This window comes from Microcaecilia unicolor, chromosome 2 (assembly GCF_901765095.1).
Source record: "Microcaecilia unicolor chromosome 2, aMicUni1.1, whole genome shotgun sequence".
Lineage (NCBI taxonomy): Eukaryota > Metazoa > Chordata > Amphibia > Gymnophiona > Siphonopidae > Microcaecilia > Microcaecilia unicolor.
The window spans coordinates 2,387,316-2,408,548 of record NC_044032.1 but is presented as its reverse complement, the minus strand read 5'-3'; the positions used below and the strand labels follow the sequence as shown (position 1 = coordinate 2,408,548).

Here is a 21,233-nt window from a genome sequence, read left to right as displayed (position 1 = left end):
CTTTTTGAGATGGTATTTCAGACCAGAGGGATAAATAACATCACCACATCATTCATCCCTTAAAATCCCAGATCCAAATGAGCAGGTCTTCGCACCCTTCAGAGGAGGTGTAAATTCCCTATGAGGACATTTTTTGTGAACTACAGAAGTTCAATCATTATAAAGTGACCTCTTTGCTACAGAATGGAGATTTTCATATATTATGTTTAATTCAAATGTGGTTGCAGAATAATGATGGAGTCCTCCTTGGCTTCCCTTCTCTGCCGGTGTTTCATGCCTTTGACATCTTCTATGGGGAATTCTAAGGGATGCAGTGGAGAATAGCCAATAAAATGAAATTAATATATAAGTACATAAGTATTGCCATACTGGGAAAGACCAAAGGTCCATCAAGCCCAGCATCCTATTTCCAACAGTGGCCAATGCAGGTCACAAATACCTGGCAAGATCCCCAAAAAGTACAAAACATTTTATACTGCTTATCCCAGAAATAGCTAGCCACATTTACCACATTCTCTGGCAACGAATTCCAGAGTTTAATTACATGTTGAGTGAAGAAACATTTTCTCCGATTCGTTTTAAATTTACTACATTGTAGCTTCATCGCATGCCCCCTAGTCCTAATATTTTTGGAAAGTGTAAACAGATGCTTCACATCTACCCGTTCAACTCCACTCATTATTTTATAGACCTCTATCATATCTCCCCTCAGCCGCCTTTTCTCCAAGCTGAAAAGCCCTACCGCTTTAACCTTTCCCCATAGGCAAGTCGTCCCATCCCCTTTATCATTTTCATCACCCTTCTCTGCTCCTTTTCTAATTCCACTATCCTGCTTATAATCGAACGAGAATAACGCCCAAGTTCCGACCTAAATCGGGAGATGGGCGTTCTTCTCACAAAAACAAATAAAGCGGCATAATCGAAAGCCGAACTTTGGACGCTTTCAACTGCACTCCGTCGCGGATGCGGACAAAGTTGACGGGGGAGTGTCGGAGGCGTGGTGAAGGCGGAACTGGGGCGTGGTTATCACCCGAACAGAGATGGGCGCCCTTCGCCGATAATGGATGCGTTTGTAGCTAGAATTTAGGGCACTTTTCCTGGACCCTGTTTTTTGACGAATAAGGCCCCAAAAAGTGCCCTAAATGACCAGATGACCCCCAGAGGGAGTCGGGGATGACCTCCCCTGACTCCCCCAGTGGTCACTAACCCCCTCCCACCACAACAAATGATGTTTCACAACTTTTTACTTTCACCCTCAAATGTCATACCCTCCTCCCAAGCAGCAGTATGCAGGTCCCTGGAACAGTTGTTAGGGGGTGCAGTGGACGTCAGGCAGGTGGACCCAGGCCCATCCCCCCCCTACCTGTTACAATTGTGCTGCTTAATGCTACTAGTCGTCCAACCCCCCCCCAAACCCCCTGTACCCACATGTAGGTGCCCCCCTTCACCGCTTAGGGCTATAGTACTGGTGTAGACTTGTGGGCAGTGGGTTTTGAGGGGGATTTGGGGGGCTCAACACCCAAGGGAAGGGTGCTATGCACCTGGGAGCTCTTTTACCTTTTTTTTTGTTTTTGTAAAAGTGCCCCCTAGGGTGCCCGGTTGGTGTCCTGGCATGTGAGGGGGACCAGTGCACTATGAATCCTGGCCCCTCCCACGAACAAATGCCTTGCATTTATTCGTTTTTGAGCTGGGCGATTTCATTTTCCATTATCGGTGAAAAGCAAAAACGCCCAGCTCACACCTTGGCGAATAAAGCATGGGCGTCTATTTTTTTTAAAAAATACGGTTCACTCCGCCCCTTCACGGACCCGTTCTCGGAGATTAACGCCCATGGAGATAGGCGTTTCTGGTCGATTATGCCCCTATCTTTTTTGAGATGCGGCAACCATAATTGAACACAATATTCGAGGTGCGGTCACACCATGGAGCAATACAAAGGCATTATAACATCCTCATTTTTGTTTTCCATTCCTTTCCTAATAATACCTACCATTCTATTTGCTTTCTTAGCCGCAGCAGCACACTGAGCAGAAGGTTTCAACGTATCATCAATGACAACACCTAGATCCCTCTCTTGGTCTGTGACTCCTAACGTGGAACCTTGCATGACGTAGCTATAATTCGGGTTCCTCTTTCCCACATGCATCACTTTCCACTTGCTCACATTAAACGTCATCTGTCATTTAGACGCCCAGTCTCGTAAGGTCCTCTTGTAATTTTTCACAATCCTCCCGCGAATTAACAACTTTGAATAACTTTGTGTTATCAGCAAATATAATTACCTCACTAGTTACTCCCATCCCTAGGTCATTTATAAATATGTTAAAAAGTAGCAGTCCCAGCACAGACCCCCAGCTCACCATTATCCACATTTGTTCACCCCTTCAAAGAAATGTAGTAGATTGGTGAAGCAATATTTCCCTTCACTAAATCCATGTTGACCTACAGACTTATTTTCGAAAGAGAATGACGCCCATCTTTCGACACAAATCGGAAAATGGGCATCTTCCTCGCCCAAATCGGCATAATCGAAAGCTGATTTTGGGCATCCCCAACTGCTTTCCGTAGCGGGGATGATCAAAGTTCCTGTGCGCGTGTTGGGGGCGTAGCGAAGGCGGGACTTGGGTGTGCCTAACACATGGGCGTCCTTGACCTATAATCGAGAAAAGAAGGGAGTCCCTGAAGAGCACTTTGACGACTTTACTTGGTCCTTTTTTTGTTACGACCAAGCCATGAAAAGGTACCTGAACTGAGCAGATGACCACAGGAGGGAATCGGGGATGACCTCCCCTTACTCCCCCAGTGGTCACTAACCCCCTCCCACCCAAAAAAAGAAATTAAAAAAATATTACTTCCAGCCTGTATGCCAGCCTCAAATATCATACCCAGCTCCATGAAAGCAGTATGCAGGTCCCTGGAGCAGTTTTAGTGGGTGCAGTGCACTTCAGGCAGGCGGACCCAGGCCCAACCCCCCCACCTGTTACAGTTTTGGTGGTAAATGTGAGCCCTTCAAAACCCACCAGAAACCCACTGTACCCACATCTAGGTGCCCCCCTTCACCCATAAGGGCTAAAGTAGTGGTGTACAGTTGTGGGTAGTGGGTTTTGGGGGCTCAGCACACACGGTAAGGGAGCTGTGCACCTGGGAGCAATTTATGAAGTCCACTGCAGTACCCCCTAGGGTGCCCGGTTGGTGTCCTGGCATGTCAGGGGGATCAGTGCAGTACAAATACTGGCTCCTCCCACGACCAAAGGGCTTGCATTTGGTCATTTCTGAGATGGGCGTCCTCGGTTTCCATTATCGCCGAAGTCTAAGGACGACCACCTCTAAGGTTGACCTAAATTTCCAGATTTGGCCGTTGCCGACCGTATTATCGAAACGAAAGATGGACATCCATCTTGTTTCGATAATACGGGTTTCCCCGCCCCTTCACGGGACGTCCTGCGAGGACGTCCTCAGAAAAACTTGGGCGCCCCTTTCGAATATGCCCCTCCATGCCATACTTCATATTGTTATTTAAATATTTTTACTGCTGTAATTGCCTATTACTCTTGTTTGATCTATTTTTAGTGTTCACCACCTTGAGTGAATTCCTTCAAAAAGGAAGTAAATAAATCCTAATAAATAAATAAAACTGGTACATCTACTTGCTACCTTCCAACCAATGCTACCACTCAGCCTATAAGGTTCCATAAAATGAAAATTAAAATCCCTTTTTGCATAAGTGCCACCTCATGCACTCACCCGTATCTTATCCCTACAGTGGTCGACAAACCAAGCTGTTCAATAACACGGTGTGACAGAAATGGAGCTTCCTCTTTACATCTGTTGAGACATGATTTAAGTTTAATGAACCTTAGTTGTCTAGTGGTTCCACACTTCACAGACCAAAGATAATATCAACCACAAAAACTGAAATGCAAGTAGCTTTAAATCACAGTTTATGCTTCCTTTTGTCATGTGGATTAAGTACTTCATTTTCTTTAATGTCATATACCAAACACATGCCACATTTAAAGTGGCTCCTCTGATTATCCACCAGCTACTTTAATTCCATGGGACTCGATGTGTCTTCAAAATTCTTATCCTTACTGTAATCTATTGTCAATTTCTTCTCTATAAAACATGGCTGCATTGATAAAAATGCCCATTGTTTCCTCAAAATATGCAACTGATCTTCAGGGCTGGCTCAAGGAGTTGTGATGACCTGAGCCAACGTTTGCTTTGGTGGCCCCCATCTTGGGGCCCACATCAGCTCCCCTTACCCACCCACCTGGATCAGCTCCCTTCCAGCACATCAGCCCCTTACCTGTGCTTTAAACAGCAGTGAGATCGTGTTGCTTTGATGTCACCACTGTGCTTTCTTCCCTTCAATGCTGCCAATTGTCATCTCAAGTTTAAATGTGAGAACAGGTACTGTATAGCGCTACCAGACGCACGCAGCGCTGAACACCTGACACAGAGAGACAGTCCCTGCTCAATAGAGCTTACTTTAGATTGTAAGCTGTATTGAGCAGGGTCTCTGTGTCAGGTGTTCAGCGCTGCGTTCATCTGGTAGCGCTATACAAATGCTAATAATAATAATAATAAGTAGCTGTCCTCTTGTTTGGACCTGTGGCGGTGTCAGCAGCAGTGACAGAGGGGAGATCACAAGAGGAGCAGCATGTTCTTGCTGCTGTAGAGGGCGAGCTGGTCAGGCAGGATTTTGATGTCCTTCAGCTTGGGTGGCAGTGCCTTACCTGGCTCATGCCTAAAGCCATCCCTGCTGATCTTACGAGATAGAAAAGTGAATCAACACACATAACTAAAGGATCATCCCAAGTGGTGACTTCTTTCTTCTGCAATAGCAGACCTCTTTTCTTATACAGTACTCATGTAGGCCTTCTAAATCCTCAACTTTGATATCCTCATGCTAACCACTATTGGTACTGCAATAAGGTATTCCTTTCTGTAGGTTTCGAAAAAAAATATGGCATTTTAAAACCAGCATCAGTTTTCACAAATTTAACATCAAGAATGGTGCATGGTTGGGTCATGGAGCAGTGAGGAGGGAAGAAAAGAGGCTTCCGACTCTCCTGTAGATATCAGCATATCATCGGCATTCTCAGATCCCCCTAAAGCAGACCTGTTGCCATTACTAGCACTGCTGATCTGCCCGGTGGAGTTTCTCTGTCCTTAACGTTGGCGAATGGCATCTAGACTCACAAAAAAGGAGCGAGAGAAGAGCCGTGTGGGAAGCCCAAAATGACGTACCAGCCAGCACCTCCTTCGCCCACCGCAAGCTCAGAATGGATGGTAGAAATTACTGCAGAGGTGCGGTCTGCGATGGAGAACATCATAGGAAAACAATTACAAGTGATTGACAAGATGGAATTTATGTGGAATGCAAAGAACAAGCAATTTGAAAGTGCAAAACCCCTTCGCGAAAAACTACACTGGCTCCCAGTCAAAGAACGCATTGCTTTCAAAATCTGCACCCTGGTTCACAAAATTATCTATGGTGAAGCCCCGGGATACATGGCAGACTTGATCGACCTACCAACTAGAAACACATCTGAATCAACATGAACGTACCTAAATTTGCACTACCCAAGCTGCAAAGGACTCAAATACAAATCAACATATGCATCCAGTTTTTCCTACATTAGCACACAACTGTGGAACGAATTATCAAAAGCCTTGAAAACTACGAACAACCACCTAAATTTCCAGAAGACACTAAAAACTAACCTGTTTAAAAAGGCATACCCTACCGATCCAACATAAATGCCCGATCTCTGCAACACAACAAAACTAAAGAACGTAATGGACATAACACAACTCTTCCGTTGTACGATTCCCTAGTGTGGCTGTGCCACTGAACTTTATCTTACCACAACATCACTTTATATTTGTTCACACCGGAGTCTGTAACGCCTCTCCGGTACTATGTAAGCCACATTGAGCCTACAAATAGGTGGGGAAATGTGGGATATAAATGTTATAAATAAATAAATATGGATACCATGGAACAAAAATTTACTACCCTTACCACCGAACTGCAAGATGTCCAGAAGTGAGTGGGTGTTGTAGAGGACACAGTACTCAAAATTGAAAAAGACAGACCTCAGATATCAGCAAAGATAAGGGGGCTAGAGGACAAAGTCAACGAGCTAGAGAATCGGGCAAGACGCAACAACCTTAGTGTAACCCAGGTCTCACCCGTGCGCTAGCTCCGGCCCCAGGCCACAAAACAGATCTCAGTTCAGTTTCATATTCAGAAACAATCTCCACTCACTCATCAATTCCAGCACACATTCAGTCAAGCTTGGGAGTGGGTCAGTGGTCCAGAATTGCAATCCGGGGGTTTGGGAGACACTTGTCCAGTTCTGGGTTCTACTCAGCTCTTCAGCTCATATGACACTCTGAAGGGTTTAATAACAACATTAACTTTTATTTCTACCTCTGCAACAGGCAAATTTTAACTTTACAGAAGTACATAAGTGTTGCCATACTGGGACAGACCGAAGGTCCATCATGCCCGGTATCCTTCCAACAGTGGCCAATCCAGGTCACAAATACGTGGTAAGATCCCAAAACAGTACAATACATTCTATGCTGCCTATCTTAGAAATAAGCAGTGGATTTTCCCCAAGTCTGTTTTAATAATGGCCTATGGACTTTTCCTTTGGAAGCCATCCAAACCTTTTTAAACCCCGCTAAGCTAACCGATTTTACTACATTCTCTAGCAACGAATTCCAGAGTTTAATTACATTTTGAGTGAAGGAATATTTTCTCTGATTCATTTTAAATTTACTACTTTCTAGCTTTATTGCTTGTTCCCTAGTCACTTAATAAATTCCAGAACAAACTCAGTCCCAGACTTCTGTTATTCCCAGAGGGAACACCTTTTCCACTATTCTTCTCAGGTATATTTACAGGGACACTTTCTTTCAGGGCTCCTGTCCATGTCTATCCTGTAGCGAGATTTTATTTCCAAAGGCTGCACTTCTCCTCACAGTATAACTTTAGAAGGCGTAGGGATATTGGCGGAGGTCCTGGAGGCTGTCTGCCAAGATTTCTCCATTTTTGGCTTTAATGGGGATCCGACAATCAAACAGTGATCCAAGGAAGGACAAACACAACAAGAGGTTATCCAAATGGAAACAGGACCCAACATGGCCAAGTTTCAGAAAAACCTTTGTCAGGGGTCACCTGGAAGGGCATAATCGAACAAAAACGTCTATCTCCATGGGCGTTTATCTCCGAGAACGGGTCCGTGAAGGGGCGGCCCGAACCGTATTTTCGAAAAAAAAAAATAGACATCTATGTTTTATTCGACAATTTGTGAGCTGGGCGTTTTTGTTTTTCAGTGATAATGGAAAATGAAAGCGCCCAGCTCAAAAACGAATAAATCCAAGGCATTTGTTCGTGGGAGGGGCCAGGAGTCGTAGTGCACTGGTCCCCCTCACATGCCAGGACACCAACCGGGCACCCTAGGGGGCACTTTTACAAAAACAAAAAAAAAGGTAAAAGAGCTCCCAGGTGCATAGCACCCTTCCCTTGTGTGTTGAGCCCCCCAAATCCCCCTCAAAACCCACCGCCCACAAGTCTACACCATTACTATAGCCCTAAGGGGTGAAGGGGGGCACCTACATGTGGGTACAGTGGGTTTGGGGGGGGGTTGGACGACTAAGCATTAAGCAGCACAATTGTAACAGGTAGGGGGGGATGGGCCTGGGTCCACCTGCCTGAAGTCCACTGCACCCCCTAACAACTGCTCCAGGGACCTGCATACTGCTGCCAGGGAGGTGGGTATGACATTTGAGGGTGAAAATAAAAAGTTGTGAAACGGCATATTTTGTGGTGGGAGGGGGTTTGTGACCACTGGGGGAGTCAGGGGAGGTCATCCCCGATTCCCTCCAGTGGTCATCTGGTCATTTAGGGCACTTTTTGGGGCCTTATTCGTGGAAAAACAGGGTCCAGGAAAAGTGCCCTAAATTCTCGCTAAAAACGCATATTTTTCTTCCATTATCGGCGAAAGGCGCCCATCTCTGATCGCCCGATAACCACGCCCCAGTTTGGCCTTCACCACGCCTTCAACACGCCCCCATCAACTTTGTCCGCATCCACGACGGAGTGCAGTTGAAAACGTCCAAATTCGGCTTTCGATTATACCGCTTTATTCGTTTTTGTGAGATAAACGTCTATCTCCCGATTTGGGTCGCAATATAGACGTTTTTCTTTTTCAATTATAAGCTGGATAGGATTCCACGCAATACCTGCATAGAAAAAGCTCTGGTCCAATTCCAAAAGTCAGTAATCACCAAGTCTCCAGCCCAAATTCAAAAATCACAATTGACATTTGGATCAACTCTTGCTGTGCTTGTCCTTCCTTGGATCCAGGGCCGTGCTGCAGTGAGCGCCGCAGGGGGGCGCTACTGCCCTGAAGGTCCATCTGCTCACTTGCAAAATCTTTCACCTGAACTTGTGATTCTCCTATCTCCGCTGCCCTCCCCTTTTCATGCAAAGGAGCAGTATTAATTGAGGCAGGCATGCTCTTCAAGTTACGTGAGAAATACAACCAGATTCTATTTATGCTTCGGTTTGGGGCTAGCTCCTCAGTCAGGGTGAGTTTCAGAGCTTGAAACAGCATTCAAATTAAAGAGAACCTGAAATTTTAAAAGTGCTAAAAATAAGTTTTAAAAGTATTTGCCTTAAATCTAATTGCAGAATTCAGGTGCTGGGAGTCTGTACTTGGTTGTCATATGCTCAGATTTGTTTAAATCATATGCAAATTAGTCTGGTGTTTTTCACTAAACATTCCCATGAGTGTCTGTATGTTAATCTGCATTCAAATAGAGCTCTCTGATTGGATGATCAGCTTCTGTTAAGAAATCTGCCTGGGAAGTGAACAGAGTGAGAGCTGTCCTTTGCCAAGAGAGACATCCAGCTGTGACTTCCTGTGTTTGTTGACTGAAGTTATAAAAGAGTGCCTGATTGTGGTAAATGAGAAAATATAAGTGAAAAGAGATTGGTGGCGATTGAAGTTTCTCTAGTGAGAAAAGGATCTGAATATGTCAGGATTACTTGAAGTTTATGAAGAATAGAAAAGGGTGAATTTCAGTTTAAGAGTGTTTAAATCCTATAAGCTCTATAAAGGCTAGGTAGATTTAAGTGACTGTAAGCAAGGAAACCTTAATATTTGATCTGAGATAGTTGATCAGAGATAAATGTTTGATCTGAATTATATCCTTTGGTGCAAAGGAGATTAGAATGCAATAGAGTATTTCTTTCTGTTTACCAGTACAGTCAAATAATTCCATTCCACTTAAATAATTTTTTGTTATATATATGAGGGAGTAGTATCTGGATTTATTGTAAATCAAATTGATTCCATTCACAGGAATTCATATTCACCTTCATGCATTCATCCGATATTATCTTTTAGGATGAAGTTTTATTTTATGTGAGCTGAGCACAGTTAGTTTCCTCGGCTGGCACGACTACATATTAGAGGTATTTTGATACTGTGTGAAGTTTTACCACAGACGGGTGACATATATAAAACATTCTCCTTGGATAGGATGTGATATGTGAAAATATATTTTGCTTTAATGAAATTGCTAAACTTTAGAGTCAGAGACTTATCAATGAGGGATACATACAGTGCTATTTTTTCCTGAGGTCCGGCTTACTTGCCTGCTTTCTTCTGTTCCTGCTCTGCTGGACAGGGGGGGGGGGGGGCGCCGCCAACCGATAGTCTGCAGGGGGGCACCAGAGACCCTAGGCACGGCCCTGCTTGGATCGCTGCTGCTGTTTGGTTGTCTGGGTCTGCTTCTGAAGTAGACTGTCTCCTGTTTGTTTCGGTTTTAATGGGGAATCCCCCCCGTTCGCACCTGGTTTGGAGCAGTCACACCTAAGCCTCTGGAAGGAGGCAGGCTGTAGGTAGGACTCCAGTTAATCAATGAGGGTTTTCCACAATTTTCACAAGTAAGGCATAAATGAAAGCTTCCCAATACCTATTTTATAAGTTATTTTCAAGTTCGGCACTATTGGGTAACTTTGAAACAGCAATCACCAGATAGTCTCAAACAGAATGAAATGGATGAAGACGTTCAAGGGTTGGACACAAAATTAATTGCCTTTCTATTTGGTATCAGGATGGCCTCCTTACTAAGAAGGTGACGCACAGATTTCGACTTCTGAATTGGGGATAGGTTTCGATACTGAAATCCTAAATATGCTTGTTTTAAAAGTATTTCCATGTAACTTCCTCAAGTGTCCCCGAGTCTTTGTACTCTTGAAACGAGTAAAAAATCGATTTACTTCTACTCGTTCTACACCACTCAGGAATTTATAGACCTCAATCATATCTTCCCTCATCCGTCTCTTTTCCAAGCTGAAGAGCCCTAACCTCTTTAGTCTTTCCTCATACGAGAGGAGTTCCATCCCCTTTATCATTTTGGTCGCATAATTCCAGACATTTTTGTGGTCCTTAAGGATGAGAGATGAGAACCTCTGAGTTCTATTGAGCCCAGTAACAGGAGACAAAGAAGTGTCCAGAGGAGGAGAGCAAAATGTCTGTGATCAGTGTAGATTGTCACGCTTTGAAGCATAAAACAAGAGTGAGCTGAGGACCCGATACTTGTGGTTTCCTTCAGTTTATTTTTAACCCACTCATTTCCTCCTTTCATCTACTAATTTAATACTTGTTACATTTCGGTAAACATTTTTATAGTCAGAGTGACAGCAAAATGTGGTCACAGCTTTAGTGGAGGAAGCTTACTGTATGTTCACCGTAATAAATCATTTCTCTCCTTTTAAGGCGCAAGATTCTGCTTTCAGCTGCAGTAAACTTGACAAAAAGCCTACCAGTATTGTAATTTCCTTTGGGATGGCTGCAATGCTATTATAATATCCATCAAGAATTTTCCAACAAATCTTTTGCACTTACACAGACTTCACAGCAATGCACATATCAGGGGTTTTCAACCCAATCCTCGGGGCACACCCATCACTCACTCTGATCCCACAAATTCAAACAATCTTCAAAATTTGTCTCTATTAACTACAGCAGCTATGAAATCTCTCTCCATATATTGAAAAGACGAGTTTGACCACAGTGGTTGATGCCATGATAACATCACGACTAGACTACTGTAATGCCCTGTAGACTGGCCAAACCAAAAAGAGTTTGTATCAGCTCCAACTAATTCAGAATGATGCAACGTGACTGATAGAATGACATGACCACATCATACCCTTCCTGCAAAAGCTACACTGGCTACTAGTACCTTACAGGGCAAAATTTTAAACTCTATGTTTGATTTTCAAGGTCCTCAGACAAAATGGGCCAGAATATTTAAAGAATAAGTTAACACTATATACACCTTTAAGACCTCTAAGGTCCTTTCAAGGATTATCGCTATCTGTACCTTCATCAAAAGAAATTATACGATGTGATACCCGCCAGCGAGCCTTCTCAGGAGTAGCCCCCACACTCTGGAATTTACTCCCAGAGGGACTAAGTACAACTCGAGACTACCTCTAATTCAGGAAGTAGGTGAAAGCCTGGCTCTTCTCCCAAGCCTATCATACGTAGGGTAACTGACTATACACTCATTCTGCACCTGGACTAGCTTCCTACATATACTGTAACTTAGATCAGCTCCTTAACTATACAAAAACTTGCCTTGATTTTAGCTAACCACCAAATTATCCCAACTGACTCCGTACCACATATCTTGTTCCCATCATATATCTGTGTTGATCCCTCAGCTATATGGAGGGGCATAATCGAACGCGAACGCCCATCTCAGTGGGCGTCTATCTCCGAAAAAGGGTACGTGAAGAGGCGGGACAGACCGTATTTTCGAAAAAAATGGGCGCCTATCTTTCGTTTCGAAAATACGGTTTGTACAGACCAAAATGCCATGGATTTAGTTGTTTCTGAGCTGGGCATTTGTTTTTTTAGCGATAATGGAAACTAAAAACGCCAGCTCAGAAACGTCCTAATCCAAGCCATTTGGTCATGGGCAGGGCCAGGATTCGTAGTACACTCGCCCCCCTGAAATGCCAGGACAGCAACTGGGCATCCTAGAGGTCAGTGCGGTGGACTTCAGAAAAAGCTCCCACATGCATAGCTCCCTTATCACGGGTGCTGAGCCCCCAACCCCCTCCCCAAACCCCACTACCCACAAATGTACAACACTACCATAGCTCTTAGGGGTGAAGGGGGCACCTACATTTGGGTACAGTGGGTTTTGGAGGCCTCCCATTTACCAGCACAAGTGTTACAGGTAGGGGGGATGGGCCTGGGTCCGCCTGCCTGAAGTGCACTGCGGTACCCACTAAAAGTGCTCCAGGGACCTGCATACACACAGGCCTCTAGGACTTGTTGCTGTTGTATCACCTTGGCACACCAGTTGAGACCTGAAGACTAATCTCTTTGAAAAAGTCCTTTATTGGAATAAGCACGTTTACTCACAGTTAACTGCAGATCAGAGGTTGTGTCCCACTGGCAAAGAGTCTCCCTGGTACTGAGATGAGCAGTAGGTCAGAGCTGGCAGAATGCTGTACAATGCCCTCTTTCAGCAACATTCAAGGTAATAACTACGTTCTCTAACATGGGAAACACATGAAAGGGATTTAAAACTGGCTTACAAAAATGGCCACTACCTCATGGACTACTGGAAACAAAACAGGGCACACTCTGACCCAGTAAGCAGAGGGAAAAGCACCATTGGAGTAGAGCCTACCAACTACCAACATCATGAGCATTTAACACAAGCTAGTGGAATCACGGAGCCCAATACCCTACACCCACCACAATGCATTGCTGATGTGACTCTACAGTGCACATAACAGAGAAGGTGTCACACTCACCCGAGAGCCACATCAGAACCAGGGAAAGGCTGTCAGAGGATAGAACACATTGTGCTGTCATGGAGGTGGGTACGGCATTTGAGGCTGGCATAGAGGCTGGAAAAAAAGTTTTTAAAGTGTTTTTTTTTTTGGTGGGAGGGGGTTAGTGACCACTGGGGGAATCAGGGGAGGTGATCCCCAATTCCCTCCGGTGGTCATCTGGTCAGTTGGGGCACGTTTTTGGGACTTGGACCTGAAAAAAAAGGGTCCAAATAAAGCGGACCAAATTCTTTTCAAAAACGTCCTTCTTGTTTCGATTATCAGCTAAAGACGCCCATCTCTCCTCGGCGGATAACCATGCCCCAGTCCCGCATTCGCCACGCCTCCAACATGCCCTCCTCAACTTTGTTCGTTCCCGCGATGGATTGCAGTTGAAGACGACCAAAATCGGCTTTCGATTATACCGATTTGGTTGCCCACTAGAGAAAGACGCCTATCTCCCAATTTAGGTCAAAATATGGGCATCTTTCACTTTCGATTATGAGGCAGATGGTAAGCCACATTGCAGAAAAATCTTTAGCATCATATCTATGTTAGTTGAATGTTCTAATGCTTATTAGGTGTATCATTAGTATTATGCAAAAATTTATTTATTTAGATTTTGCTCACACCTTTTTCAGTAGTAGCTCAAGGTGAGTTACATTCAGGTACTCTGGATATTTCTCTGTCCCAGAAGGGCTCACAATCTAAGTTTGTACCTGACAATGGAGGGTTAAGTGATTTGCCCAACATCACAAGGAGCAGCAGTGGGATTTGAACTGGCCACCGCTGGAATGGAATACAAGACCGGTGCTCTAACCACTAGGCCACTCCTCCACTCTATTATGTTGTAGTGTATTATATCGCTGGTATTTGAATTCCAGTGCTGTTAAATGTGAATATTTTTGTTACCGTTTCACAGTAGTTCTATTATTAGGTTTCAATTTACTGTTTTCAGTTTTACTTCATTTATTGTATTTATGTTTATTCCTGGTTATTTTACTATTGTTGTGCTATTAACAAAATTGTAAGTTTGTCCTGTTTGTCTGTCCTAATTAGATTGTAAGCTCTGTGGAGCAGGGACTGTCTCTTCATGTTCAAGTGTACAGCGCTGGGTACGTCTAGTAGCACTATAGAAATGATTAGTAGTCGTGTTAAATGCCTCCCCCCCCCCCCCCCCCCGAAATGGCTGTGTGGCAAGTGCGAACTTACCACATCTGCTTCATTTTTGCTTATTTTCACCTGCTGCGGTGAAAGGGGTCCTAGCGTGCGGCAAAATGGACGCTGCCGCTAGAGCTGAGCCCCTTTTACTGCAGTTTAGTAAAAGGACCCCTTAAACTGCGTAACTATAGAAATAACTGAAATCATCAGTATCTGCCTACATTCAGGACCACTCACTATCCAGAGAGTGGCATTAAATATACATAGGGATAGATATTAAAACACTTTAAATGTCCATTTAAATCACTTGTCTGGGGCACAACAGGGATAGGCAGTGACAATGGATATTCCTGCTAACTGGCCATCCCCTAACTAGTGAGATTAGGGGCAGGCTGGGGATGGAATTAGGGGAGAACTACAACTAACCAGTTAGTGGCGATATTCAGACCACTAACCAGCTAGTAGCCACCTAGAATTAGGACAGAAAAAAGGCTATCCTAACCTTATGCGGTGAGGTTAACCAGGCACCAGTCAAAATACTGGATAGAGGCAAGGAAGGCTTGAGGATGCTTCTCCTTCCAATGCCACTCCCACCACCTCCCCAGAACAGATCCCCTTCCGATCCACCCTCCTCTGGTAAGGGTAGACCTCACTCCCAACCTTCTCCCCCCTCCCCCCAAGCCTACCTAAGATCCCTGGTGGTCCAATAGAGGCAATGGGGTCAGGAGGAAACCCCACTCTCTCCTGTCTCTAGCAGTTGCCTCAACAAAATGGCTGCCATGAATAGTTGATAGGGAAATGTATTGAAATTAGAACATAAGAATAGCCATACTAGGTCAGACTGATGGTTCATTTAGTCCAGTATCCTGTGGCCAATCCGGTCACAAGCACCTGGCAGAAACCTACATGGTATCAATATTCCATGCTACCTATCCCAGGGCAAGCAGTGGCTTCCCCATGTCTGTCTCAATAACAGACTATGGACTTTTCCTCCAGGAACTTGTCCAAACCATTTTAAAACCCAGACACGTTAACGGCTGATACCACATCCTCTGGCAATGAATTACAGAGTTGTATTCTTTGTGTGAAAAAATATTTCGTCTTATTTGTTTTAAAAGTATTTCCATATAACTTCATCGAGTGTCCCCTGGTCTTTGTACTTTTTGAAAGTGTGAAAATCGATTCACTTTTACCCGTTCTACACCACTCAAGATTTTATAGATATTTTTATACGTTTGTTTCTATTTGTTTGTTCATTTTTTATACTGTTTCTTCAAAAAGCCACAAATAAAAAATAAAAAATAATTCATGACAAATATGAGGAAATGGTAAAAACCCAATGTATCCCCTGTTCATTATATCCCCAGCCCAGGTCTGATTCCTATCAGCCATCACAGTCCATTGACCGACTGAAATTATTTACAGCTTACAGTGTTCATGAAAACGTCGAATAGCAGTGATATCCCTCAACTTCAAAGAAGTTTATTCCAAAATAAAAATAACAAAAATAGTAATAATGAACTTCCTCAAGTCAAATTCACCAATGATATAACGTTGACAAGTTAATCATAAAACTTTGAAAATCAGGTACAAGTGAAACACTAGACCACTAACCTCATGGAAGAACAGTAATCACATCTTTCCCTTCCTATCTATAAAACAGAGATTTGCACAGCCAATATATATATATATCCCCTCACCGCTGAAACAGTCAAGCAAGCGATTAATAGGTTTTCAAAGACTCACTGTAAATTGGATGCCTGTCCCAGTTACCTATTAAAATCCACACCCCACCGCTTCATAGCAGACCTCACCTTCCACTTAAACTACATGCTTCAACTTGGTCTCTTCCTCAAGGAAAACGGCAACATCTTACTCACCCCAATACCAAAAGACACCTAGAAAAAACCAGACGATATCACCAACTACCGCCCAGTAGCATCAATCCCACTCTTAGTTAAACTGAGGGAAAGCATCGTAACCAAACAACTTACTGACTACATAAACAAATTCACAGTACTACACAAATCACAATCAGGATTTCGCGCCATCCACAGCACCGAAACAGTACTAATCACTCTCATAGCCAAATTCAAACAAGAAATTACAACAGGCAAAAGCATACTTCTTCTACAATTCGACATGTCTAGTGCGTTCGACATGGTAAACCATAATATACTACTAAGCATCCTAGAATACTTCGGGATTGGTGGAAGTGTACTTAGCTGGATCAAGGGTTTCCTAACTACTAGAACATATCAAGTGAAATCAAATGCGAACATATCATCACCATGGAAAACAGACTGTGGAGTACCTCAAGGATCACCACTATCACCGCTCCTTTTCAACCTAATGATGACCCCACTAGCCAAGTCCTTATCCAATCAAGGCCTTAACCCGTTCATATACGCAGACAATGTCACAATATGCATCCCTTCCAAACATGATTTAACAGAAATCACCAAAGAAATCAAACTCAGTTTAAACATCATGAACTCATGGGCGAATGCATTTCAACTAAAACTAACACAGAAAAAACACATTGTCTCATCCTCTCATCCCAATATAACACAAATAAACCCACCAACATAACCACCTCAGATTACACCCTCCCTATATCAGACAGCCTGAAAATTCTCGGAGTTACAATCGACCGAAACCTCACACTAGAGAGCCAAGCAAAAGCTACAATAAAGAAAATGTTCCACTCAATGTGGAAGCTCAAACGAGTGAAACCGTTTTTCCCGAGGGAAATATTTTGCAACTTGATGCAATCTATGGTACTAAGTCATCTAGACTACTGCAATGGAATCTATGCGGGATGCAAAGAACAAATCATAAAGAAACTCCAAGCCAGGCTCATATTTGGAAAAATGAAATTTGAAAGCACAAAACCCCTACGAGAAAAACATGACAGACCTACCAACCAGAAACACATCAAGATCAACACGAACATACCTAAGTCTCCACCACCCAAGCTGCAAAGGACTCAAATACAAATCAACCTACTCATCCAGCTTCTCCTATATAAGCACGCAACTATGGAACGCACTACCAAGCACTGTGAAAACAACATATGACCACTTAAACTTCCGGAAACTACTAAAAACTAACTTGTTCAAAAAGGCATACCCTAACGATCCAACTTAAATGCCTTAACCCTGCAACACAACAAAACCAAATCTCTTATTGGACATAGCTTAACTCTTCCTCCTTATGATTCCCCAATGTGTCTGTCACACAGGAACTTCACTTTACCACAAGATCACTCTGTATTTGTTCACCATAAATATTTCCAGAATTATCATAAAATGTGAAAAATAGCAGATCAGAAGTAAAATGATAATGTCACAGTGTCCATTTCTTGAAGGAGAATAAAGAGATTGCTCAGAAAGCCCGAGATGGCCATGTTTTGGCCCACAAAAGGTCAGTGTCAGGGGCACCGTCTAACAACAAACATGCATTCAACTTTCTTTTGACACCAATAGAACATGTAAAAGGATGAACCAAATGTCTCGTAAAAATAGCAACATAAAATACATTTATATCAATATATGGATATAGATAATATATCAAAAATAGTCATTAATCAATAATGTTAGTATAAAACATTAAAAATTCAAATTATGTAGAAAGTAATTGTGAATCAAATTATATAGGGGTCCTTTTACCAAGCTGCGGGCAAAAGGTTTGTGCGAACATTAACATGGCATCTTTAAAGGCTTCATTCTACTTCACTTTTTGCGAAAACAGGCTGCATCAAGGGTCACGATCTGTTAGAAATGATCTCAATTGCATAAAATCTTGTGGTACTTATAAAAATTGACAGCAAGAACCCTTCTCTGGGTACGTTTTTGGTTGTACGACTGTTTGATGCATCAGTTTTTACACGCATCACAAGTTCTTGTGCTATTGAGATAATTTCCAACAGATTGTGACCCCTGAGGCAGCCTGCTGTGGCGAAACGTTTCCATGTCGAGTTATTTTATTAATAAACTTGTGTGGAGTTTTCTAGTTGGACTTATTTTTATATGGTCACCGAAAGCTATTCCAGCACTGGCCGATATTCAGACTGGGACCCAGTTAGCTCAGCAGATAAAGTTAGGGCCAGTCTTTTAGCTGTCATCACTCTATCCACATACTTATTTGGTCAAGGGAGTGAATATCACCTCTAACCAGATAAGTAAAAGCTCTCCCAAGGTCCATCCACAAACCACCCTAGCACTAACCGGATAGTATCACAGTGGTCAAAACAGATATTCAATGTCCTCTTTCCATTTTCCGACCCTTTCCCAGTCTTCCTCTTGCAATCCCCTGTTTGTGATTAGTAAGAAAGTAAAGTCCCTGTGGAGAGTCACTGGGGGGAGTGACTGGGAGGTCCCTGGGTGGGAGAAAGTCCAACCCAAGGGGAGTAGCTTTAGAATAAAATGCAGAGAGTGCCCTTCTAGATATGAGTGGCAGGGGAGATGGAGTTAGGTGTCAATATAAAGTGTTACTTGGGGGGTGGTCTTTGATTTTTTTTTTGTTTTTGGTTTGCTTGTCCTTGTTTGCCTGCAAGCCTGAGTTGCCTGCACATCCCATGCCATTGACGTGTAGGGTAAAGGGGAGTCCCAGAATTAAAAGAAGTGAATCCATTGGCTAAAAAAAAAAAGGAGAGCTGCTATTAAGAAAAACAGCAATTGTGAAGGAGATCTCTGGGTGGGCAGTGGAGAGACCCAGCCCAAGATCGCAGGATCAGAGCCAGGGAGGACTGGGCATCCAAATGGTAGATGAAATTTAATGTAGACAAATGCAAGGTGATGCACATTGGGAAAAATAAGCCAAATTATAGTCACCTGATGCTGAGGTCAACCTTAGGAGTCAGTACTCAAGAAAAAGATCTAGATTGTAGACAATAAGCTGAAATCTTCTGCTTAGTGTGTGGTGGCAGCCAAAAAAAGCAAACAGGATGCTAGGAATTATTAGGAAAGGGACAACTTCACCTTGAAAATTGCATTCATTTCTGGTCGCCATATCTCAAAAATGATATTGTGGAATTAGAAATGGCTCAAAGAAGAGCGACCAAAACGATAAAGGAGATGGAACTGCTCCAATATGAGGAAAGGCTAAAGAGGTTAGGGCTCTTCAGCTTGGAAAAGAGACAGCTGAGGGGAGATATGATTAAGCTCCATAAAATCCTGAGTGGTGTAGAACGGGTAGAAGTGAATCGATTTTTCGCTGTTTCAAAAAGTACAAAGACCAGGGGACACTCAATGGAATTACATGGAAATACTTAAAAAAAAAAATAGGAGGAAATACTTTTTCACTCAAAGAATAGTTAAGCTCTGGAAGTCATTGCATGTGGTGACAGCTGTTAGTGTATCTGGGTTTAGAAAAGTTTTGGACAAGTTCCTGGAGGAAAAGTCCGCAATATGTTATTGAGATGGACATAGGGGAAGCCACTGCTTGTCCTCAGAATCAGTTGCATGAATCTTGCTACTATTTGGGTTTCTGCCAGGTACTTGAGACCTGGATTTACCACTGTTGGAAACAGGATACTGGGCTAGATGGACCATTGGTCTGACCCAGTATGGCTACTCTTATGTTTTTATGACAGGGGTGGCCCAAGGCAATCTGCCACCTGAGGCAGGGATGAGAAACCATCCGCCTCCCCCACCCACCCCCACCTAGCCATGGTCTGGCATCTCCCCCTTCCATCCTCAACTTTCTTTCCCACGTTTACCTTCTTTTTTTCTTTTCCAAAAGGCAACAGCGGCAGTGATTCCCATAGGCTGCCCTGCCACCAGCACCAGCCTCTTCGCTCTACTACAGCCCACCTCTGAGGAAACAGGAAGATACGTCAAAGAGGCGAGCCACAGTAAGGAGATGAGGCCGGTGCTGGTGGCAGGGCAGCCTATGGGAATCGCTGCTGCCACTGCTGCCTTTTGGGAAAGAAAAAAGAAGGTAAACACGGGGAAGAGGGTTGAGGAGGGAATGGGGAGATGTCGTTCCATGTAGAGTGCTGCCTGAGGCCCCCACCTCAGTTGGCCTAATGGTAGGGCCACTACTATCTTATGACTTTACCCACTCAATGAAGCTCATTTTCGGCAATCTAGACAAGCCTGTTAGTACTCCCAAAACAAACTAGCTGGCCAAGGTTCATCCCTGACTCTTCCAGGGTTACCCACTTTTAGACCAAATAAATCTAGCACCATGTTAAACTAGACAACTTTCCATTAAGTATTTGATTAACTGTTCTCCTTACTTTTAGATCATACTTTCAATCTGGTCAATTCTGCCTTAATGCTTTTTGTTACTATTTTCAACACTACACAATTCGTCTGACTTCCTGTCCGCCTGCAGTGTACCTTCATCTCCCCAACAGAGGTAGTCAGAGTAAGAGGCATTTGCAATGGCTGAGACAGTGACTTATTCTGATCTAAGAGTCGTAAAGAAAAAGGGATTCAAACCTTTCCAGTCCTGGTCATCAGGTAAATGTGCTCAGATGCTGGTTGGGGTGATGGATTTCGCATTCCCGGGCACTGCTTCTGTTTCTAAACCATATATAATTTCATGGAAGGTTCCTCAGTGCTGGAGAAGGATGGACAGGTCACCTACGCTGCAATAAGAGTACCAAAGAAGCCGGAGGAGAAGATCAACCCTGAACCACCAAGGAATAAACCAAGGCAGAAAGGTAAATACTAGAGGCATAGGACCAGTTAAATATATTCAGAATTTATCTGCACTGAAATAGACATTTTTCATTAAAAAAGATAAATAAATAAACTTTCAGGCAATCGTGAGATGAGAATTCTGGAAAAAATCTGCTACACATCTTTGTTGTCTAATTAAAATAGCTCCTCTTTTGATAGAGAATAATTGTTTTCATCAACGGAAGGAGTTTTACATGAGTTGATTATTCAGGACACAAAGCTTAAATCAAGTAATTTAATGAAGAAAGACAAACTTAAAATTACAAGTCATAAAAATAGACTAAAAGATATTAGCACAGTGTGTGATACAGTGAGATAGAAGGGGGAGAATGCTCTAGTGCTATTTTAGAATGAAATATGCTCTCCGTAAATATTTCATACTGTTCTGTTGACTGTGTTATCCTTTTAAAAAAATTTGTTAAGCTGTACCAATAAAAGGTTTGACCTTCTACTTTTTTGTTTTTGTTTTGGTGTAACGAATTAACTCTTTCATT

The 21,233-nt window shown here is 43.2% G+C and overlaps 1 protein-coding gene across 1 annotated transcript in view; it reads left to right on the top strand.

Annotated features, from left to right (window-relative positions):
- Nucleotides 1-21,233, top strand: part of LOC115461766 — a 568,733-nt gene that overhangs the window by 313,371 nt on the left and 234,129 nt on the right. Inside the window, exon 5 of the mRNA XM_030191811.1 lies at nucleotides 20,607-20,720. Coding sequence (XP_030047671.1) covers nucleotides 20,607-20,720 — 114 coding nt within the window. The remainder of the gene's footprint in view (nucleotides 1-20,606; nucleotides 20,721-21,233) is intronic.